This window comes from Labrus mixtus, chromosome 11 (assembly GCF_963584025.1).
Source record: "Labrus mixtus chromosome 11, fLabMix1.1, whole genome shotgun sequence".
Taxonomy (NCBI): domain Eukaryota; kingdom Metazoa; phylum Chordata; class Actinopteri; order Labriformes; family Labridae; genus Labrus; species Labrus mixtus.
This window is the reverse complement of record NC_083622.1, coordinates 25,845,998-25,869,946: the sequence shown is the minus strand read 5'-3', so window position 1 is coordinate 25,869,946 and position 23,949 is coordinate 25,845,998. Positions and strand designations below refer to the sequence as shown.

General features: G+C 40.7%; 2 protein-coding genes across 3 annotated transcripts in view; one reads left to right on the top strand and one right to left on the bottom strand.

Moving 5' to 3' along the window:
• ulk4 (unc-51 like kinase 4) overlaps positions 1-9,280 on the top strand; it is a 73,900-nt gene extending 64,620 nt beyond the window's left edge. The window contains exons 36-37 of the mRNA XM_061051090.1: positions 5,363-5,451; positions 9,171-9,280. Coding sequence (XP_060907073.1) covers positions 5,363-5,451; positions 9,171-9,243 — 162 coding nt within the window. The 3' untranslated portion in view covers positions 9,244-9,280. The remainder of the gene's footprint in view (positions 1-5,362; positions 5,452-9,170) is intronic.
• An 859-nt stretch (positions 9,281-10,139) lies between these two features.
• Positions 10,140-23,369, bottom strand: ctnnb1 (catenin (cadherin-associated protein), beta 1). 2 transcript variants are annotated; one of them, XM_061051088.1, is made up of 17 exons: positions 23,200-23,369; positions 17,117-17,167; positions 16,258-16,482; positions 15,885-16,138; positions 15,566-15,804; positions 15,038-15,239; positions 14,783-14,927; positions 14,434-14,537; positions 14,152-14,286; positions 13,860-14,063; positions 13,270-13,428; positions 12,922-13,041; positions 12,665-12,815; positions 12,355-12,476; positions 12,168-12,228; positions 11,240-11,490; positions 10,140-10,943 (listed from the first exon to the last, which is right to left on the bottom strand). In XM_061051088.1, the coding sequence occupies exons 2-16, from the start codon at positions 17,127-17,129 to the stop codon at positions 11,276-11,278; spliced, it is 2,349 nt and encodes a 782-aa protein (XP_060907071.1). In that variant the 5' UTR covers positions 17,130-17,167; positions 23,200-23,369; the 3' UTR covers positions 10,140-10,943; positions 11,240-11,275. The 2 variants fall into 2 exon arrangements, with proteins under 2 accessions (XP_060907071.1, XP_060907072.1); XM_061051089.1 differs by lacking the exon at positions 11,240-11,490.
• Positions 23,370-23,949: the final 580 nt, after the last annotated feature.

Sequence of the window (23,949 nt, the reverse complement as noted above, 5' to 3'; positions counted from 1 at the left end):
GATTAAGTGTAGCTTTTACCTCCCTTTAACATTAGCTACATGACGTCAGGTGGACAAGCTGAAGCAGCTGCAGCTAACATATCGCAGTAGACACTCAACAGTTTAATTTTGCTGCAACAATTCCTCCTCTACAGGTAGAAATGTAGATAAAGGAGTGCTGTTATCTGGCTGAAAATTTGAACTGGCCGCCCATTCACTTAAATGAAAAGACAAAGAGAAGTTCAAACAACACAAGTCCGATGTGTCATACAGCTTAACTCTCTGAGGAGATAAATTCAAGTTTCTGCTGCAGAAAATTTGCACCCAGTGATTTTCTAAAAACTTAAAACAAGGAGATTGGTTGCCAAAATGTAACAGCACTTTAGTTGTAAAGGTGTCATAGTTAAATAACCTATTCAAAAAGTATAATATTGTTCTGTTTAAATTCAACCCAGGGCTTTGCAGAATCGTCCAATAACAACTTGGGGTTGTCAGCGGGGTCCAGTGATGTAAAAAGTCAAACTGAACAGTTTAGAAAGAGGTTGATTCAGACCTCTATGAACTCTTTACATTGTATTTCTAATTCTAATTTTTGACTTGGCTGTGGGGGTATGGTTAGAATAGTTTCTACACATATAACGAGGTCAGACGTCACCTTGAGCTCATAATGTCTGACAGAAGGCTGTTCCTGAACACTACCTCATGAGTGAGTGCAGTGTGTGTGTATTATTTATATTTTGACTAATTAGTTCCACCCACCTGAACCACCAAGACAAAAACTCAACACTCGTCACACAAACACTCACAGTTCTTCCTCTTTTTTTTCTCCTGACTGTCTCGTGTAGCAAATGTATCCCCTTGTAAAACTCCCTCATTACTCTGTGTGCCAACAGCTATAGTACCACTGAGATGTGTATTCGATGTCCTGCACACCACCCTGAGCGACACTCACTAAACAGTGTGTGTGTGTGTGTGTGTGTGTGTGTGTGTGTGTGTGTGTGTGTGTGTGTGTGTGTGTGTGTGTGTGTGTGTGTGTGTGTACACGTCCGTGTGTGTGTGTTTCACGCTATTTATGTGTGCCTAACAGATGAGTCACTAAGCAGCTCAAGGCCGGGAACAGAAATTATTTATTTCCCAGAAGAAGTAAAAAAACATCTCCCACCTTTTCTCACTCAACTTCTTGCTCATTAGATTTGAATTGTTTGAGTAAAGTACCTTTGATGTACTGCGTAAATACTTCCCCCTAATATTGTGCCTATATATTCTAGTAAAGTCCAGTATCTAAAGTTTTAGAGGAAAACTGAAACAGATGCTTATAGCTGCTTGCTAAGTTGTTTTTTTCAACTTAACAATCATCCATCAGTATGCAGAGAGCAATGCACACCTTTGAAAGAATGCATCAGACGTTCATTATCCTCAAATCCAAAACATTTTCACACATACAGAAACACAATGACTCACACACTCACTCTCAAACACACTCCTACACACTCAGACAAGTGCCTGCCCTTTAACAAAGGCTTTTTAATTATCTTTCATTGATTTCTGGGCTCTGCTAATCTCAATCAAAGATCCTGCTAATAGCTTGGAAACTGCAAAGGAGGTGAGAGGGGGAATGAATCAAGTCTGAGTTACTGAAATGTTCGACTCTTTTCAACATACACAACTCTGAAAGACGTAAAGGGGCTGCTAATAAGATGAAAAGAAGGTGTCGAGGGAAAAAAAAGATGTATTCTTTCTTTTAAGGCAGTTTTATTTACAGGTGTTTAATGTTTTTTTGTAACTCTCGTATTATAGAATTGTGTTCAGATTAACCTTTTAGCACCATCCACAAATTAAACTGTACTGTCATCTTGTCTAGAAGATATTATGTTTATTATTATTTTATATTTTTCTATAATTCACACACTAACCTGGTTATTTTAAGCAAGCTTCCTTGTCTCATCTCCAGAGGACAAAATGTCTCAGCGCCGTCTTCAAAATGTCAAAAGATATTATATCCAATTATTGTAACCTTTTACATGTTTGAGCCCGAAACACTTCAATCCGTCATGCACCATTCAATGATGAGAAAAAGGGCAGCTCTGACAAGCTGGACAATATCACTGACATAATCTGACTCTTTCTTAAAGTGCAGCAAAACCAGGATGACAAGAAACATGTAAACACCACCCCAATGGAGACCTTTTGTTTGTGTGGGTCAATGTGAGAGTCGGAAACCACATTCAGATGTTCTACTTTCTTTGTAACCTTAAAAATAATAATAATAAGAAGAACGTTTTGGATACAAAATCATTAAAAAAGAACACATTACGACATATGAAGAAAATATATGGACGAGATTTAGGACAGCAAAATGTAATCAAGTTTGTGACGTGTGCCGACGTGACTACTCAGGTCGGGTTTCTTTGACTTTGGACTTTGGATTTTATAAACTCACACACTCATATAACACTGGATCCGAATTCAACATACTCTGTTACCCTTGTAACAAACAGATGTATGTTTGGAATGCAAATGAAAAGGTTGGCTAATGCAACCATTTGTCTTGATTCATGCTGGTTTTACAGTGATGTTGTTTCTTATTGTGATTTTCAGACCAGATTCAATCCCTCGTGTGGGCAGGTGTTCATTAAAAAACAGAAAAACCTAAAGCGAGGGACTGTGGTGTGTCTGTGATGCTGTGAGAGACATTGTGCTGCATTGTTTAGGTTCACTGCTTGGACTAAAGAATCACAGAAAATAAAAAATAATTTATACATAAATCATCACATTAATCCTATCATATAAGTCAGATCTCTAAAATGAAGAAGTAGTAAGTGACTTTATCCCTTATTATATGTGTATTGTGCAGATGTATTTATTTTCTTTTTTACTCCATATCTGTATTATGCCTTATGTACGTACTATTCTTTCCTTCACTATTGTCAGGTAACCCACACATTCTGACTCCATGAAGCCTGTTAAGTGTTTGTAGCTGTTTCCTGGGAGGTTTGCGGCACACCTCTGCACAACCTTGCCTGTTTCTAGATTGCTTGAGAGTTATGTTGAGATAATATTTCTGACATGGCGACGGCCGTCACTGGGCTTAAAAACTCTTCTTCAGAAACCAAAAGGTGATGTCACTGAGACTATACGTCCACGTTTTATACAATCTTTGGAGGCAACAACCCCTCATGCATCATTAAGGACATTTTTGTCCACTCAATCTGGCCATCATTTTGGCTGTGTTAGTGCAATGGCACAAAAAAAACCTGCTATAAAAGTAGTACAGATTCATATTTTTTTCAGCCCTTTTCTGCATAAATCTCCTAAACAACTTCAACCCTGCATAAAACTACCAACCAGTCAATCATTTTTAGGATTGACTGGTTGGAAAACTACCAACCAGTCAATCAAGTTTTCTTACTTGATGCTTACTTGATGTCATTGTGTATTTATGGGAAAAAAAACACACAAAAAATAGTTATTTTCCATATAACAAATGTTAGGGGGCTGGGGGATTTTTTAAATCAGTCTTGGATATGTCAGATTAGCCTAAATATTGAATTTGATGATTTATTAGTTTTTGTGTAGCATCAGATTAAAACAATTACTACCCTCTAAAGTCATTATGGACAAAAATTTCCACTTCCAAAAACTGCTCTAAAAATAGTACAGGTTCATGTTTTTTTCTACTTTTTTCTGCATGAATATTTTGATCAACTTCAGTCCTGATCAAAACTATCAAATATTAAATACTAATTGTGTTTTCTCGTAAAAAATATTAGCATTATGTAATCAAACTGGCATTTAAAGGGTTAAAATCTGATATTTAGTGGACATTTTTGTCCTTAATGACATAAAAGGGTCGTCAATGAAACTGATGACTGAGGGTTTCTGTCTGTCTGTCTTCTCTGTCCGTCTATGTGTCTCTGTCTCCTATAACTTTGAATCAGTACTTTTGAGTCAGAGTGTTGCTCAGGTAGAGATAAGAAGAGAGGAGAATGAAGGGGGAGGACGAGGACGAGGTGGAGAGCAGGGATGATAAGTAGGTGTATGTGTTTAGTAGATGGTTGGAAAGAACACGTAAATGTCCCATCACCATTATGGGGAAGTCAATAGCATGGGTGTGTTTTGACTGGAAAGTAACTCTGTCTCCTCCTAACCTTGTTTCCTAGCAACAACAATGCTGTGTCACCCCAGAGACAGAGGTGATGATGTCACCAAAGATCAGAGAGAGTACAGTGACTGTACTCAAGTGCAGATCCACTCAGTCACACATGCACAAAAACACGCATGAATAAAACTAACTCACACACCTGGCACTAGCTTAACACTGTTTTTATTATTCACAACAAACTGAATACAGTGTGTACACGCACACACACAGACACACATACTCATCAGTCTGTGGAGCAGTTGTTGCTGTGTGGGTGTGGGGAGACATGTCGGGACAGGATCTATTCTTACTGTATTTTCTAAAGGTACTGGGTAAAAAGACATTTCTATTTGCTGCCCTCTTTACTTGGAAACTAATGACAAAATACCTATAATTTAATGTGCTGGTTTCCCTGGATGCGTTTCAGGTGATTTTATATGACTCGGGGGGCAGGTTCATCTGGATGTATCATAGTAATGACCCTTATATTAAATTGTGTTTATTGGCTGCTCTTTGTTCCTCATAAAATGTGTTAGCTGTGTTACTGCCTGTCTTTGTCCAGGACACTCTTGGAATAGAGATTTGGAATCTCATGGAGTTTTTTTTACCTGGTCAAATAATGGTAACATTTAAACAATAAATACATTGAGGAAATGCAGAGAGAAGACAGATTCATCTTTAGCTAACAGTGCTTCACAAGATTAACACTAGAATAAGAGAATACATTCATAGGGTGAGAAAAACCTGTGACCACTACTGACAAGGAGTGCAAGGATCAAATACAAAATCTGTACAACAAAAGAAAAATAGAGGGGTGTGTGTGTGCAAATTAACCCTTTGATCAGTGTTCTTTGTACTGACATTGACAAATGAGTGTGATGTTACTGCAGTTGGTGGTGGTAAATTTCAAATTGATTCAGTGACAATAAAATGTGTCAGTGACTCTTTTAATGTTGTGTTCATAACACTTTGGGATCGAGAATGTGAAAATTATTTTTTCTGAGGCAGACATGTATTGTGAGTGGGTGTCTTGTTATTGATTATTAATGCTGTACATTGGTTAGAGCGTCTTGTCTTATTTCATCAGTACAAAAAATAACTGCTCAATATTTTTTATCACCTATCTCGGACTCATTTTAACATTTCCTTTGTTAAGTATTAACTTTGGTTGGGGGGGGTAGGTGAATGTAACTTTAGTATGCCTCCCTCACTCTGTTCAGCATGTCTCCCTCTGTCCTTCAGGTGCAGACCACTGAGCGATCTGATTGGTTTGAATGTCCAGAAGGGACGGAGCTCATCAGTCTGCTGAGGGATATAACTACATCCAACAGGTTTGTGTTTTTAAAATGTCACTCTATGTATGTATGTACTGTGTGTGTGTATGTTAGGAACACTTGTATATTCAGCTGTTCATTGCAGTACATGCACAGCAAGGCAGTCTTTTCTGTCAGCAGTGTGTACATGCAGTTCTGCAAAGTGTGAAAGAAAATATGCAAAATCAAAATCATCATCTTTTTTAATGAAAATAAAAATCTAAAATATAGTGCATGTGTGCACCTGTATCTTTAAATCTTACTCTTTCATGAGTATGTGTGTTCCCTCTTTTAGATACGAGCTTTGTTTCTGTGGTGACCAGGATTTGTTTGATCTCTAGTTGTGTGAGACAAAGAGACCTGTCGCACACACACTGAGTGCACACACACAAACACAAACAGACGAGTACACACAAATAATAGCTTTCACTCGCTCTATATACAAACTCTCCCAATCACACACACACACACACACACATCCTGTAAGATCAATAATAAAGGTGTCTTGTTGTCCTGCTATAGAGGCCTCTCCTACTCTCCCCTCCCTCTCCCCCTCTTTTCTCCTTGGTCGCCCCTTTTCATCCACTTTTGTCACCCTCCATACAAATTTCTCCTCCTCTCTCTCCCTTCAATCTCTTTTCCTTATCCTCATCTCACTTTCTTTTCCACCTCTTTCTTTCTGTCTCCCACTTTTCCTCTACTCTTCTCTCCTCTCCTCACTCTAGTCTCCTCTCTCTCCTCTCCCTCTCCAGCAGATGAAAGCAGAGATCAGCACTAGCCTTTGAAGTGGCGGAGACTGGCACACACCCACTGGTTTAGCGGCAGGAGGAGGGGAGCAGAGGTTTTAGGAGAAAGGGCAGGAGATGAAAGGAGTTATGAGGAGAGAGAAGAGGAGTAAAAAGAAGGGGGGGGGGTCTAATTGTGAGGAAGAGATGAGTTGGGCCAGAGAGAGGAGACGGAAGGAAAGTGGGTAGGAGAGAGGAGGTCTGTGCTGAGATCCTAAAATGATGTCATTCAGCCTTCACCATGGCAACCTGAGGAATGCCTTTTTAAAACCTGATGCCTGACGAGTGTAGGGGGAGGGAGGAGCTTCACTCATAGACCTCCATACTGAAGAAAGGCCTTGAGGCCCAAAACCTGATCTGTGTTCAGTCAAACATGAAGCCATCAGCACTTCAGCCCACTTATGTCTGCTCAGACAACAAAGAGAGCTCAGAAAACTACAAGGACTCGTCACTCAGCTACATTTTAAGAAGGATTTTTTACCCCAGATTTATACGCTTACATTAACAACTTAAACTGTACAGAGAGAGTAGGACGCTGAGTGCTGCTTAACAAAAACATAGCCCTCTGTTTGTGGTTTTTAAACTTATGTGATGACACATTGTAAAGGGAGTTCAGCAGTTTCTACGGAACATTTTTGAAGATACCCAAATACCTCTTAAATACTATGAATTCTGATTAGTAGGTAGAAAGCCGCTTGAGTTTGTAGGAGTGCAAATGCATTTCATTCAGTAGTCTTTAATTCCATCCATTCAAAAGACACATTTAGTGCATGAGTAGATAAAGAACTAAATGAAGCTCAGCTCGGTTTGTGAATCAGACAATAAAAAAACAGTTTTGAGAACAGGTCATCTCATGCATGTGCAGCTATGCTCTCTGACGTGGCTTCTCAAATCCATTCTTGCCTCTGAAGTTGCTGTTTAGACAGTTTGCATTCAGTACATGCACAGTGAATTAAAGCTATTGTTACAGCTATAGAGTTGATTTATTGACAGAAGTATTAGAGTACTGATAAACAAATTACAGAAAAGGAAGTCTTGGCTTGATACCTGAAAAGTTGACCATCGCTCCCAGAGGCATGTTTCATCTTATTGGCCAAACGATGGGGCTCCATATGAGAAGTGAAACTATCGCATGCTAATCTGAGATTATGGCATGTGTTTATAAAATGTATTTTATCCTTTGCAGTCTTTTTTTGTACCACATGTTAATTTTTTTTTGAAATATCTGACCTCACCTGGTCAGATATTTAGTCGTCTTACTGTATTTCTGTTCATGTAAGGTCAGACAAACATGTTCGCTGAGAGCAGATCATGGTCCAAGTATTGAGGACAGTGTTTTATAGAGATGACGATAAATCCTACTGTGTGCCTGTGGGAGGAAGAAACCCGAGTGAGGAGTCTGCTTCTCTGTTTAGTTCTGGCTCCATCTCACAAAGTACACAGTCTGTTTGTGTGAGGCTGGCACGGTCCTGTAATGGCCGTTAACTGTCATCTAAAACTAGTCTTCATTTTCAGCTATCCTCCACTCCAGCTGCTGGGTGAGAATGTAAAGTTTCCTCCTGAAACTTTTATGGACTCAATTTATGCTCCTCAAATTTACAAACTTCCAAGGTTTTCTCAGGCCTCCGGGAGCTGTGTTAATTAGCTTAATTATGGAAGTTTTAATCAAGTAAGAGGGTGGACTTCTGTCGGCCTGGCTGTCAGGCTGCCCTCAAAGACAGCTGGGAGGAAGAGAGGAGGGGAGGAGGGAGATAAGAGAGGAAGGTAGGAGAGGAGATAGGGTCCGAGCAGACTGGATGCTTTAACAGACAGAATTAAATACATGTTTGTATGCGAGTATAGAATATAGACTCAAATGTTTTTCTCATAAAGCCAGCTTTACACAGGCCTATATGATGAAAATGTCATTATGATACCATATGTAAACAAAGTCTGAATCTACCCTACTATAATGTTTGTATTTAAGTACAACAGTGTTAGAATGCCTTATAATGGCATTAGCAATTTGACTATCGCCGTGTCAACAGCATAAAGAAGAAATTAAGAAAAAAACGACATGTATAAGAAATGAAATGTTTGGAGAACAGGGCTGCAGGGCTTTTATCCATTCTGTATGTTTAGCACCATGCTGCATGAACACAGCTGCTCCAGAGCTCTCAGCTGCCACACTTAGAAATAACCTCAATATGTTTGACTGTCACTCTGAACAGCCAGGCCCCCTGAAAAAACAACTCCTCCTTCAGTAGATTACAGGCGACAGCTTCGTCATGGCGCGTGCTTCAACTGGCACAAACAACAAGTGGCTCAATTTAGTGTCCACATTTTGACCAATTTTCTATTAAGAAGTGAGCCGTGATGACTTTCATAATATCACTTTATACTTCATACCAACTAGAACAAAAAATAAAAACTCAAGTAAACAGATTGTTGCTTACCATGCAGTTTGTCACTGAGACCTTTAACAGTGGGCTTATAAGTAGACCAGCTTGTTGTTGGTCATCCAGCATGTTAGGCACATATTTAATAAAAATAAAAATAGATTCCACTCGGAAAGCTGCACATCAACTAGTGTGTTAGTGTTTTAAATATGTTGAAGGACTGGTTTTTATTTGTGATCAGGAGTGCAGATAGTACCGTAGTAATAGTTGAGGTACCTGGTCACCTTGTTGAATACATTAGAAGTTGGTGTTCCCAAAATACTAAAAGATGAATTTGTATTCAGAAGTCTAGTCTGTGTTTTAAAGTAGGAACTATGTAAGAAGAATGTGAGCGAAATACAGAATTGTATCAAATTCAGTAAAAAAGTGATTATATTTCCATTTGCACCATTTTTGGAGAGATGTTATTTGAGGCTCAATAATCAGGCAAACAGAGTTCCCAAACATTAGCTCTTTGAAATCTGAAGTGAAATAACAGTTTACATTACTTTTTTTTTCTCTCTCTCTCTTTTAGTTGTCATGTTGATGTTGTTCCGCTTGCTGCTGAAATCCTCCACCTCTGTCCACCTCCATCCTCTGGATCCTAAAGCTTCTCATCTTCAAATGTTCAAGAAACTGTTTTTTTTTTTCACTAAGATTTCAGGAATCTTTTCTACAAGCCTGTACAACAAACAGGTGTGTTTTGTCAATACATGTCAGTTTTGAAATAAATTGTCATTAGTTATTTGCAGATTCTATTTATTGATTTAATTCTATTATTAATTGTACTGGATGTGAACACATCAATGTTCTTTGTTATTGACTCTTGTGACTGTTTGAATTCATGTTTTCTTCATATGAATCAGTTTGAGCTGTTCCAGAGACTGACACCTCACAGTATTGACACGAGTGGATCTGACTCTGTGCTGAGTGCTCACTTCAGGCCTCTTTATGACTCAACAGATTTACAAATTGGATCAGTGACAGAAATAAATATTGTGTCACTTAAATAATTTGACAGCTCAATCATAACATCCATGCAGTGTCCATCCGAGCACACAGTATTACAGCCCCAGAGTTAATTCAGGCTGTCACAGAGCAGACTGCTTGATTCATCTTTACACTAGACCATTAATAAAAACCATCATGCACCATTGGACTTTAATTCGCGAGTCTGACATCTTATATATCTTTCTATGTGACATAATCACAGAATTTTAAATTACTACAATGGTCACTCTCTGCTTTTATATAACCATCACTTACTGTGAACCGTCCGTTATCAGGACTTCTGATGCCCACAGATAAGGATGTTGTGCATGGTAGCACAGACCAAAAGTTTAAGACTGTGGTCATTTTTAGCATAGGAAGTATAGTTTAAGGGTTATTTAAAATTAGAGGAGCTGTCTGCATGAAAACATGTGATGAGGCTGAAGTATTTAGAAATTAAGTGTAAATCAAAACTCGGGTCAGGTGTAAGTGAAATAATAAAGAGTCATCCAGGTGAAATGACAGTCCATTTTATTGTTTCAGAACACAGCAGGCTACAGCAACCAGCTCGTCACGCTACCCCCTCCCTTAAGTAACAGCAGACCAATAAGATCCCTTCTCCACCTGGTCCTTCTACAGCAACACCCCTCCAGCTAGGTCAGCTACACCCCCTTTGGAACAGCAGAGACACATCAGTGTCCACCTTTAAAGCAAGAAAATAGCTTGATATTTGGACCATGATTTCCAATTCATGTTTTTTTATACAAAAGCTACACAATGTTACACTTGATCATCAGAATACAGTTCAACTGATTAACTTTAGTGTTTGGACACCATTTAAAATGTGATCAGATTCTTTATTTTAATGGAGCATTACCACTAAAAAAAAACTCAACACTACCAGAGACTTAAAATACAAGGGACTGCAAAAACAAGAGATGAGTATAATAATTCAGAAAAATGAAAAGAAAAAGCAAGCTAAAATCAGTTGGTACCATTACAGACTTGAGGAAAACAGAATAAAAAAAAAAGTATAACAACCAAAAGAAGTAAGAATGTTAAACAAAATACATAAAAGGGAATTTCAAAAATATTAACTGTTGAGATCAGAATCCATGTGTTATGTCAGGATTTAAAATCAGCCCTCTTCCAGGCTGAGAGACCAGAACCGCATTTCAATCTAGTTTGTCCCAATGGAGTTCCCATAGACAGGAAACTCTGCTTGTTGTTGTTGAGTCGTCTTCAGGCACTTTCTGAAACCCCGCCTCCTCCATATGGGCGAATCACGATGCAGGTTCATCCAGATCACATGATACAGCTGCAATGGAAGGAAATAAGAGAAAAACAGGGAGGTGAGAGGAAGGAGACAGGACACAGGCGTTGTTTAAGACCACACACACAGAGCAAACGCAGTGCAACATCACACACACCACATCACACAGCTTTGTAATTAGGAGCAGTCTGAACATGCAGCAGCCACAGTGAGTAAACCTACCCCTCCCCCTCCCCAACATTTAATCCAGACAGAAAACCTCTACAGTCTGCACCTATTTTTACATCTGGTCCGCTGTTATAACAGCTAACACATGACCCATGCGTGTGAAGGATTCTTACCTAGTAGAAAGTGTAGTGTAATGATGGTCTTGGTATTTACAAGTCGGTATCAAACCAGGCCAGTTGGTTGGAGTCACCCGGTGGCAGGCCCTCTATCAGTTCCTGGGCATGTCCCAGGTCAGGCAGACCCTCTACAGGAGGGTAGTCCTGGCCAGGGTGGTGGACCCCACCTAGATCGTGGTCCATCATGGGCTCCATACCCATCGGGTCCCCTCCGTAACCCCCTGAGTGGAAGGAACGGTAGCTGGGGTCTGGTTGTGGAAGGAGTAGGTGAAGGAGAGGCGGGGGAAGCAGAGCAGTTGTTAGAAGCATGTTAACAAACCAAGCGGTCACACAGTAGTACGATCATTCAAACACAACACAGCACACTGTCCAGCCTCCAGCACACTCTGCGCTCTGTGAGTCGTGGTGCGTTTAACTGACACCTGGAGTTTCACTCTTGTTGTGTCTGATTTATCTACAAATTCAAGAGTTGATTTTTATTTGGCAATTAAAGCAGTTAGTGCTGGAGGAACAGAAGACGGTCAGACCCTCAGCCTACTGATCAGTACACAGTCCAAAGGTCCTGCAGTATTAGGTTTCCTCCTATCTCAGTCTTCAATAAAAAGTATGAATGCCCTCCACAAATGACTCAAGTTTTCATGAGCAGTAACAAAGATGGAAAAATGGGGCTTAGACATTGGACTGTGACAGATCTGTTGTGTCTACTTGAGGGGAGGCAATGGAGGCCCATGTTATCAGGAAAAAAACACAACAGGAGAGACACAACCACCTAGAACTGAGACTGTATGCCAATTAGTGAAAGAAAAATCAAATAAAACAATTTTTGGTGCAGCCTTCCCGTTTGTGTGTTTGTAACTTCTTCATCGCCTCCTGCGTTTTTCCCTGGGAGCCCCCCCCCACCCCAAGCCAGCCAGAGGTCACCTACCTTCCTGTCTGTAGCCTAGAGGCTCTCCCTGAGCTCCAATGTCCAAACCTAGGTCTCCAGTCTGCAGAGAAACACACAGAAGAGAGGCCTTTATTTACACCTCAGAATGCACAAGCACCTGACTTCTATGAAAATAGACTGGCAAGTCATTTAAAAAACACATGGTTGAATTTAAAGAGCTTTATACCTCATTCCAGGCCATTGGTTCTGTCCTGAAGAGCGAGCTAGTGAGTTCTACTGAGAGGCGTTTCTTGTAGTCCTGGGGTTTGTCCTCTGACATACGGAACAAAACTGCAGCAGCGTAGGTGGCTGAAGAGGGGGACAGATGACAGGTGAGTCATACAAATAAACAACCTCTCTCACAGATCACAAAAATCTAATCCCTACATTAGTTACATTGGTGGTTTTATCTAATCATAAGCACTAATCTCAGAGTTGTACTGGCTTTCCCCAAATCGACATTGCTGCATTATTCAAATTAAGTGTTGTGAACATACCAACTCCTTCGTTGCGGCTGTGTAGCAGCTCTGTGAGAGGGGCCGTGGCTCCCTCAGCCTCAATGGCCTCAGCAGCTTCTTTGTCCTGGGCCAGCTCACACAGGACTCCCGCTGCCACACGCTGGATGTTCTCAATGGGAGAATACAACAGCTGCACACACAAACACAAACAGAATTACATTCAATAATTCTTCAGACTCACAGTGCTCACTCATGAACGCAGCAAGCAGTAACAGATATCTGAAGTTGGTTTTTACCTGTACAAACAGTGGAATGGTGTTGAGTCCTCTGATGACTATTCTATTGTGCACGTCTCTGGCGAGGATGTGAAGTGCTCCTGTACAGCCCTCCACAATCTCTTCCATACGAACTCCCTCCTGATATAAAAAAAAAAAAAGCTCAGTTGAGTTTAAATGTGTGGCGCCGTCAGGAACCCTTCCAAAATAAACATGCAGTGAGTGGGTTCAATTATTGATCTCTGGGTTCTCCTGGGTTGAATGATAGCAGGGCAATACTGAGCTGCACATCCCATTAATTGTATCACAATGTGGTTTGTTGTTGAGGTCTTTGTGTGTGTGTGTGTGTGTGTGTGTGTGTGTACCTACCACAAACTGCTGCTGTGTGCCTCCCATGCTGGTGCGTCTCTGCGTGTCTTGGTGTGCTCTGACCAGCAGCTGAACCAGTCTGGGGATGGCTCCCTGCTCCCTCAGAGGAGCGTGGTTTGCAGGGCACAGAGCCAGGTTACGGATGAGGCCAACAGTAGCCTGATGAAGAAACATTTCAACTTCAGTCAGTAAAATGTGATCAAGAAAAAAAGCTTCAAGTTATTTTCTGAGTTGCATACACAGTTTTTTTTTTTAAATTACATAATGTATTTATTATTTTCATTTGAAAAGTTAACTTGTTACTAATGACCCCATTTGTAATTTGGAACAAGCTTTTTTTTCTATTCTGCAACAATAAGACCAGAACTCAACAAATGCTTTTTTACATGCCCATCAATAAACATTACAATACACTAGAGGCCAGGACTCAGACACATTCTGCTTCTACATTGGACTGGGGAAGAAAAAATGTGAGGTCAAGTGTAAACTAATTTTTACTAGAAACATGGGTAGCCGTCAGTATGAAAGCTTGCAAACGTGGCAGATTGCGGCTGGCTGTTGTGTGTGTGTGTGTATACATGTGTCTGTACCTTAATGAGTGGCCAGTGTGATGGTGGGTGCAGTAATTTGACGACAACAGGCAGTCCGTAGTGCAGTCTGACTGCATTCTGTGCCATCTCAGCGTCCTGGTGTCTGGATGTGAGGTGACGAAGAGCACAAATAGCCGGTTCTGTGATGTCTTCTCTGTCTCCAGCCCGCAGCACCGTGCGAACCAACGCCTCAATTCCTCCAACCTACAGAGAGATGAATCACAGATTAATGGAAACACCAGAGATTTAGTTTCAGTTTGAGAGTACATGAAGTGTACATGTGGGTGCTCACCTGGCAGACCATCATCTTGTTCTTGTAGTTGTTGCAGGTCAGGTTAGACAGGATGCCAGCAGCACATGTCACCACGTTAATGTCATCACTGCCAAGCAGCTGGACAAGAGTTCCTAACAGACCCTCCATTCCCTCCTGCAGAGAAACACAGAGGAAAGGTGAGCACACAATATAAAGGGCATTGTGAATGTTTAGTGCTCAGATGAAGTGGGAACTATTAGGTCACTTATCACCATCTTTCCTTACATATTTTAACAAGGGAAAAGGGGAAATTCTTATCACCTGTTTGGTGGCAGCATCTGATAAGTTCCTGAGAGTCCAGAGACAGTTCTGGACCAGTCTCTGGCTGGGGTCTGTAAGGTGGAGTCCAAGAGCTTGCATGCCTCCTGAACAAAACAACAAAGATGGAGAACTTGTGATTTATCGTACATGATAAGTCCCAACACCACAACACATTTCATATCTGAACTGTTAACTGAAGAACTGTATTTTCTGATTGTTTGTGTCCCTGTTGTACATGCGTTTAAATCAAGAAGGAATACAAATCCTCAATGCATACACAGCTTGTTTACAATGCTTTTAATAATATAAGCTCATGTTGCCATCTCTAATGATAGAATAGTAAACATACCAGCTTCTACGATGGCCGGCTTGTTACTGGAGCAGACCGACAGAACTTTGAGGACTCTACTCGTGGTCCAGAGCAGTTTCTCATAGGTGTAAGTCCTCATGATGTTGACCAACGCCTGGGGGCCACCACTGGCCAGTATTATTAACTACAAGGAAAGAAAAACAAAACATGTGAGGTAATGTCCCGAGGGCCAATGTCGAATCTCAAAGAAGTAACTTTTACCATCTGACCTCACTCCTCCCCCTAACCCCTTACCTTGCTCTCCTGGTTTCCGTAGGCCAGAATCTGGAGGCAGTCGGTGGTGATGGCCAGGAATTTGACATTAGTTTTGTTGAGCAGAGCAACCATTTTCTGTAGACCCCCGGCTAAACGGACGGCCATCTTGGCTCCTTCCTGGTGCAGGAGGAGGTTGTGGAGTGTGGTGATGGCGTAGAAGAGGACAGAGTCCACTGGTGAACTGAAGAACAAACAGAGGCTTATTACATTACTGCTCCTCTAGAAAATAACCACAATTGGATATAAGATTAGGGATTCTCTGAGCTCCATCCTCAAATATCCTCTGCCTTTGATGAGTTTAGAGTCAATTAAAAAAAAGGTATGTTTCTCTTGTGGTAGGTAACATGAAACAAAGCCATTTTTATTAATAAGAGCATAACAATGATGCTTCTGCTTTTTTGTAACGGGTAACTGTACAACATCAAAAAGAGGAAATTAATGATAAAAAAGCCCCTGAATCAAGTACACCCCCCCCCCCCACACACACACACACACACACACACATACCCCAGCATTTTAACAAGGGCTGGTATTCCTCCAGACTTAAAAATAGCCAGCAGGCCCTCTCTGTGGTGGGACAGGTTGTGGAGTGTCCCTGCGGTGCAGCGAGCTGTTTCCACATCGTTTGTGTTCTGCATGGTCCTCACGATAGCAGACACCATCTGAGGGGAGCGCATGATGGCGTGGCGAGAAGCTTCTTTTTTTGAAAGTTGGTGGACCATCACGGCCGCTTTGTTTACAACAACCTGTGGAAGATGGACACGTGTTAGTTCAGAAGAAAAGAAAATGGAATACAAACTTAGACAAGCGTTTCATGGATAGTCACCTGGTCTTCATCATTGAGAAGTTTGGTGAGTTCTGGTATGGCTCTGGTTGCCAGCTCAGCGTCGTCTTGGTAGTTAATTAGATTGACCACAGCGTGTTTGAGCATTTGCGAGGGCTCTGCCAGCCTCTGGACATTGGTTGGGTTTGCTGCGTCATACTGTGTCGAGGGGATCTGCATGCCCTCCTCAAGAGTCTCTGGAAACATTGCTGCACGCACCCGCTGTGCACGCGTCATGGCGTACTGACCATCTATGTCTACAAGAGACAGAAGCAGGTTGTTTGGTTTCACACTTTGGTATGCAAGCTGCTTATTTTGGAAAGTGTCAAATATTTGATCTTGCTTAAAACAATTAATTCTAGGCAAGTTGACCAACCTTGCACCGTTTCCTGGGCGAAGTTCTGGTTGAAGCCCTGCTCCCACTCATACATGACCTGGTTGTCCACATCGTCTTCTTCAGGGTTGCCCTTCCCGCTGAGAGAGGGGGCGGTTGTGGTGGCTCCTGAGTGGATGCCTGAATCCAGGTAAGACTGTTGCTGCCAGTGACTGACTGCAGCCTTACGGTCTGGCTCCATGGCCATGTCCAGCTCCATCAGATCAGCTGGAAAGAGAAACAAAGATTTAAGGAAGGAAGGAAAGGAAGCAAGGAAAAAATCAGCTAGAAGCAGTTTTTAATGTTGTCTCAGAATCCACAATTATTTGTGTCAAAATGTATGTAAAAACTTTTGACTGCTGGGTGGCAGTCCTGTCGCACTGGTCCCAGGTTCAACTCCTGGTCCCGATGTGTTTTAGTCCATGTCATTCGTCACTCTCTTCCTTTATTTCTTTGTACTCTCAAAGCAGTCCTAACTCATAAAAGGCAAAAAGCCCACAAGTAATTAAAAAAACACAAGCCTTTGAACGTTGTCATTTCTACATTGTTAATTGAAGTTGGCGTTGTTATACGTTCTATGAGTGGGACCGGAACAGATCGATTTTTGATCTGCTTTTCAGGCTGTTGTTTTAACCCATTTTCTTCCATGTGTGATGCATCATTGAGGGGATCTGCTTCTCCAAATTCAAATCAATAACAATTTCACTTTGCTGTAATGAGAACATAAATCTGCAGCAGGGGAAGGGGCCGTTTTAAACTGCAGCAAAGTTTAACACATTGTTGAAAAGTCCAAATCATTAGATCAATGCCTATAAAGCAGGAGTATGTGTGACACACGGTTAACTTCAAACAGTTAACTCACCTTGGGAAGCCATGTTCCTTTCTCAAACTGCGGCCAACACAGCTTCCTGATCTGTAACAACAAAAAGGAAAATTAAATTAGTAAGTCTCACCCTCCATTGTTCCTGCCCTCTACTGCTTACTTCTAGTCCTCTTTCCTTCACTTAAACATCAGGTATATATATTAAACACAAATGAACCAAAGCAGAAGTATCAGAATTAGTTTGAGAGAAAATGTCAAGCGCCTGCTTTCCTTTCCTGCCCCCTCCCACTCTTGGATTTCCTCCTCTGTTGAAGCTAGGCGTGCAAACAACAGCAGTTCACACACACAAAGCCACCATTAAGTGTAGCAGCTAGCAACTATTTAGGTGAGGAAGGACGGGGGAAGTGGAGAACTGGGTGGAGAGAAAAGGAGGGAGGAGGGCATAGACATTCCTGAGCTGGCTTTGAAGCTGAACCCACACTCTGCAGGAAAATAAACACAGGCTATGGCAGGAGGGGTAGAGCAAGGGAGAGGGGATTAATTCAGAGAAAAACAAGGAAATTTAGACAGAGGAGTTTTCAATTCATAGTCAGAGACAAATGTTAAGACAGTAACAACCCAAAGCAGGAAATTGGAAAAATGTAAAAGAAAATCCCAGCTAAAAAGAGACAGTAAACAGGAGTTGTTTATCCACAGATTCAGAAATCCTTTTGTCAAACCCTTTCCAAATAAATCCGTGGTTAGTCCTTAATGAATTCTGAAGTGAAGTACAGACTAAATCCCTTTCACTTACAGCACACCAGTCTGGACATGTTTAAATACTAGTGAGGCTTACCAGAGGAAAAGAAGAGTCATGGTTTCATTCATACCTTACTCGTGATAGCAGAGGTGACTAACAACCCACTAACCCTCATCAAAAAGCACTAGACTAAGATCAAACCACAGACCTGCAGACACACTGGTACAAAAACAATTTACATTACACATGAAATATACCAAACTACACATTGTTTATGCTTTCCTCTGGCCTTCATTTGACATCAGCAACAAGTAAATAGTTCAAGTGTAAATATGACTCCAGCCTTGTGTTGGTAAACTCTAAACTAAATGACAAATACCAAACACAAAGGGTTTTATGGGGAAGGTTACTTTTCATTTGTACACAGTCAACGTGTTAGATTCAAATTCAGAACAGACACTTCTTTGCTGCGAGGCTCGATCCAACAGGTGTGAGGCTTTGTCACTGAAGTAAGGTCAGATGTAGCAACAAGGGGAGGTTTGATGTCGATGACAGAAATATAAAAAAAATGACCACCAGAATTATCATTTGATTTATCTTGTATCTGTAAGATTTTTGAAAAGGGCGCACTGCGTTTTGAGGGTAATGACATTATTTTGATTTTGGAGGTTGTGAAGGATGAAACAAAATGTGAAATCACCTCTCGTCAGTGAAATAGCCAATTAACTTAGAAAGACTGCATGAAACACAGTTGTGCCAGACAAATCATTAATTCAGCCACAGATGTAGAGTTCATATTAAATAAGGTTCTAAGCAACGATAACTACGGGCATCAGGTAATTCTTCTCTTTCAAGCAGCTGTGTGTAACTTTTGCCTCACATACTAACCAGAGACATTACTTCAAAACTGAATAATCTTCTTCAAAAAATAACATTTCTTTCATAAGGCTGTGTCAATGTGTCCATGTGAATCTCTGTACTGTTCCTCTAGAGAAACCTACTTATTTGTTTTTGCTGCTTAGAGAAACCAGTCAGCCATGTTTTCAACTCTCAAAAGGTTTCTTTTGCTTTCCTATTTCTTTGCCAAGCTCAAGCTGCACAGAGTGTGGCTTGTCTGAGTCAGATCGACTCTGCAGTTACTCTTAGGTGTTTTTCAATATCCTCACATTTTTCAATTTCATGTACAAATACAGGATATTTATGGAAGATGGAAATAGATTTGAATTAAATGAAATTGTTTTAAAAAAAAGAGAGAGATGGGCAGACATTGTGAGAGCCTGTAAATATGTTGGAGTATTTAGAGAGTGGAGATGGGCTGAAGCACCCAAAGATTCTAAACTTTTGCTCTGGATTACTTCCTCCTCTGGCACCCACAATGCCCCAGCTCAGCTTTGTCATTAAAGCTCAATCTTGAGTCAGGCTCCAAGACTGCGTCTCCTAACCACAAAGGCACCAACAGAAATTTACTGTTCACACACCATCCTCCAACATTTGCAGGCCTGCCCTCGCATAACCTAGCCCTGCCCTAATGGGAGCCACATGCCCCATACAAAATGCTTTGTACCATACAAAGCAGCATACAAAATCAAACATTCAATCAAAGCACACACTGGAACCATTTATCATTTGCACTTGTGGAAAATGTAGGCTGTTCATCTGGCTTTGAAAACGGAGCCAACGATCGGTTTTTGATGGGCAAACAGGCAAAGTCTGGTCTCCAATTGAGGCACACAAATGATAGTTTTTCAATACAGTCAGACTCTGACCGTTAAAACAAACAAAACATTTCGGTGAAAGTTCCTAGATGACAGGACCCGGCCTGGCCACAACAAACTCAAAGACAGGTTTCTTTGAAGCCCCATATGTAGAGCTGTGCAGAGTCCATCTAAAAGCCTTAACTGAAACCAGATGACTAATGAACGACCAACAGTCATGACAAAACAGTCAGAGTTAGATAGCTCTCCTGGCTGGGGTATGTGGTGAGTCAAGGTATATGTAACAGAAGGAAGTCACAATATTTATACAAAGGAGTATTTAAAAATATTTAAAACATTTTATTCTCTTTACACCCTTGTGTAAATGGAGCTGTTTTGTGCCTGGGCACAGACACACAGAACTATGAGGTTAAGTAGAACCACAGGACTGTAGTCCCAGGACAAAACTCAAATGACAGGATAACTGTTCCAGCACGAAGCAGGAAGGCCAAGAATAGAGAGCTTCAGCCTGTTTTCAACAAAGTCAAGAAAAACATGCACTTCATATCGAGAAGGGCAGTTAGAAAATATTTATTAAATACCACAATGTGGTACTGTCTCAATTATCAAAAGCACGGCATGGACGAAGATTATTATTGTATTTCACCGGTGAAAGCACAAAAACGAGTGGTTTGATGACGGATGTAAAGAGGACTGTTTAAAATACACATGTCATTCTGCTGAAACCTGTGTTTTTTCATGTTATACACGCTGGGGGTTTTCTTGATACTACACTTAATAGTTAAAATTAGTTAGAAAGTTATTTATTGCCCAGATTGTTGTGTTGCGATAAATTGAACTATCAACCAAAATAATTACACGTAACACCTTGTAAATAAATGGACTCAAGAGATCGCTGGAGATCATGCATATGGTAAATGATAAATGGTGAGCTTGTATAGCTGTCTTCTGACTACTCAAAGCATTTTTACACCGCATGTCACACCTACCCATTCACACACCGAGGGCAGAGATTGCTATGTAAAGTAACTAATCCCATTCATACACATGAATACGCCACTGACAAAGCAGCGGGAATAATTAAGGGTTGAGTGTGTTGCCCAAGGACACATCGGACATGTTGCTGCAGGAGCTGGGGATCAAACCCCTAACCTTCCGGTTGAGACCGCGGACACATAGTTTAAGTGCCAAAGTTTAACCAATTATCTAAAACACATCAGCAGCTAGCTGAGCACGTGTGGAAGTAATCTGTATAGGAGATATCGTGCCGCTAAACGCACCTTCTGGCTGAAGGGCTCTCTGCTAAACGAGTATCTTCTCTTTCATATTTAATGTGGGTGAAAAAAAGACAAAATAATTGTTGCAAATTATATCTATTTATAATTAGAATTTGAATGAACTAAAAATGAACTCTCAAACCTATTTACTCTCTATGAAAAAGAAAATAGCCCTCTGTCATCAAATTAGAGCAAGCTGAGACTCAAGGTTTACCACATGTAGAAACGACAAAGTTTCTTGTTGCCATGTCAACAAAACAACATTTTAGAGTATGAAACATTTCTTTTAAACAGCAGTTTAATCTTCAACTGCAGACATTTGTTGTCTAGTTTTAAAGTCTCTTCTCAAAACACTTTGCCACAAAATGAATTGATAAGAGGAAATGTGCAGTGATTGAGTTGGGGGGGGGGGGGGGGGGTGTATTGATAATAAGACTTCAAAAGAGTTAAATCCATCTCAGACTCTAGCACAGCCGACTTCCTCTCAAGTGAAAAAACACAGAGTTCAATACATCCATATGAGTAAATGACCCAAACAAGCTGCATTATTGGCCCCGGCAGTGAGACGGGAGCTGCCACAGCTTTCAGTGCTTGCCACATAATGTGCAGGGTCAGCAGCACTCACTGCTGGCTGCCAACAAAACAATGAGCTCAATGCCTGCAGCCGCTGCAGTGTTTGCTCCATCTCCACTGCAAAATGATGGGTGCCCACTGAGACACAGGACGCTCCAGGAAAACCCCAGCAACTTTTCATTTTACCAATCTAAAAATATATGGACATAAAACTTCTTCAAGACGTATTCTCAAAAACAAAAAATCATATATTTTTTTTAACTTATTTGTCGTTTTAACCTTTATTAAACAAATATCTTCATTACCTTGTAACATGGGAAAATTGATTAAATAAGAAAACGTCATTTTGTAATTATATAAATTACCATCACCATGATGGTATTAGCGTGGATATAAAAAAATAAAATCCTGTTCATGTGGACTCAAGATACCACAGTAGAGGTTCTCGGCATCCGTTTTTCAGGTAAATGATTTCACAACAAACCACTACCTGTCTCAGAGGAAACCTACACCTACGCTTCCGTTAAAACATTTTAATGCACAAAGAACATTTTGCTGACGAGGTTTGTTACGAATAAGCAATTCTACAACTAACAGAGAGACAATGAATATGCAGCGATTTCTGGGACATGAAACACCAGACTGGTTAAACTAATTTAGTTTTTATTTTAACAAAATCCACCCTGCACTCAAGTCTGTTAAAAAAAAAACGGATGTACTGCAAAGCTTTGAAAACTAAAACATATCAAAAGTCAACATCATCCTCCCCCAATCTCTCCATTTCATACGGAAACATCATTCCAATGACACTAAAATGTAATTAGATGTGTAAAAACATCTAAAAGTCCCTCCACCACGTCTTCTTTAACGAAACCATCGTTTCTGCTGTTTTCTCCATCTTCATGAAGGTCATGTAATTCAACTTTAACCCCGTGGTTCCCCCAAACACAGCTCTGGATGTGCGAAAGTACTGTATGAGAAAGTAAACATAGGAAATAACACTTAATAAAATGTAAAAGAGACCAACAACACACACTAGATAACAGTGCTGCCCCCCCTCCCTGTTCCCCATAGCTGCTTGTTGGCCCCGACTTTCTTGACTCAGATTTCACGCTGTGGCTCCTCCTCGTCTTCCTCTCCAAGCAAAACGACTGGGAGGATATTTAGGTCTTTGTTTAAATGGACTGTTGTAAAACACCCTCTCAATAACCTTAAAGCCAAAATACAATAAAAACCATCATAAGTAAAAGTTTAGTGCGGTTATGTTATCAACTCACTTTACTGTCCTTTAAAGTTTCTAACAACCTTTAACGAAGTTGAAACTAAACTTCGGACTGATTGTTTTCGTGGCCCTTCATGGTCGTCTTGGCTCAACTTTGCTTTGATCGCTTTGACTTTTCAACATAAACCTGTAAACATGCCCACGATGTCGGGGGTAAATCTTTATCCAATAACTCGACTTTGTTCAATTAAACCAGCTGCAAACACGCCGAGCAGAATGAGTCAGACTGGTGGTATGTGGCCAGCTGTGAGTCCGTCCGCTGCATTAAGCTAACGTTACTTGGTAACTACGGTCTATATAACCCAAACATAGGATGTGTTATTATAAATTAAATTAATGTAGCGTTTAAAATGCGTATTTTCCTACTAAACGGCGGCAGACTCATCCAAATTATCTGCCATGAAGGCAGCTGCGGCGGCGGCAGCATCCCCGGTCGGCCCGCACACTACCAGCGGATCCATTCCTGCTGACGTTCAGCCCGGTCATAAAAGATGGAGAAACTAGGTGAAGCCAATAGTTTAAATGATGAAGCCTACCCCAGTTAACACAGAAAGTCCGTCCACTCGGATCCCGGTGAGTAAAAACCACTCAGAAATGTAAAAGTCGAGGAATATGTGAGGACGAGTGTAGCCGGGAGCCCTCGTCCACTCCCTCCGTTAGTCAGTAAATGTTGACTTGGCCGGAACAGCAGAGACTGAAAAATGTAAGATGGCGGCTCTTTTATATAGACCGTAGAACACCTCTAGCAGTCACATATCCTGCCGTGCGCTACAATAAAATAGACACAAACATCTGAATAAAAGTCACAAACGCACCAATCTCACGAGTCGATGCGTGAATTTTATTAATCTCAAAATGACATATATTGGATGTGATTTTTAATTTATTTTTAGAACAAAAATCAGGCATAAATCATTGTCTACATCATGAGTATGAATACACAATTGAATGAAGTTCCGGCGGACTAGAAAGGGGAAATCCGATTCCTTTCCCCATTTTACACTTATTGAAGTTGGAAAAAAGACTATATAGTATATATATATATATATGTATATATATATATAGGCCTATATATTTCTACCTATTCAGAGTGAGCGTTTCAAAAGAAAAAGGGCACTAGTATTCCCTAACCAAAGAGAAGGAACAATTACAATCACTTGTTTAAAAGCAAGTTACTCCACAATAATGGACATAAATACTGATCTGAAACATGGAAAGTCAATTCCAAGCAACAAAATGTTATTTTAATTTGAGCTTGTACACACTCTATGTATTTGCAATTTTAA

Excerpts from the sequence above, each read along its gene's own strand:
- ctnnb1 (XM_061051088.1), bottom strand. Across the intron at positions 14,287-14,433 it reads CAGATGCTGCCACCAAACAG|GAGGGAATGGAGGGTCTGTT; the intron begins GTGATAAGAATT and ends GTTTCTCTGCAG. Across the intron at positions 13,429-13,859 it reads CACACTGGCCACTCATTAAG|GCTACTGTTGGCCTCATCCG; the intron begins GTACAGACACAT and ends TTTCTTCATCAG.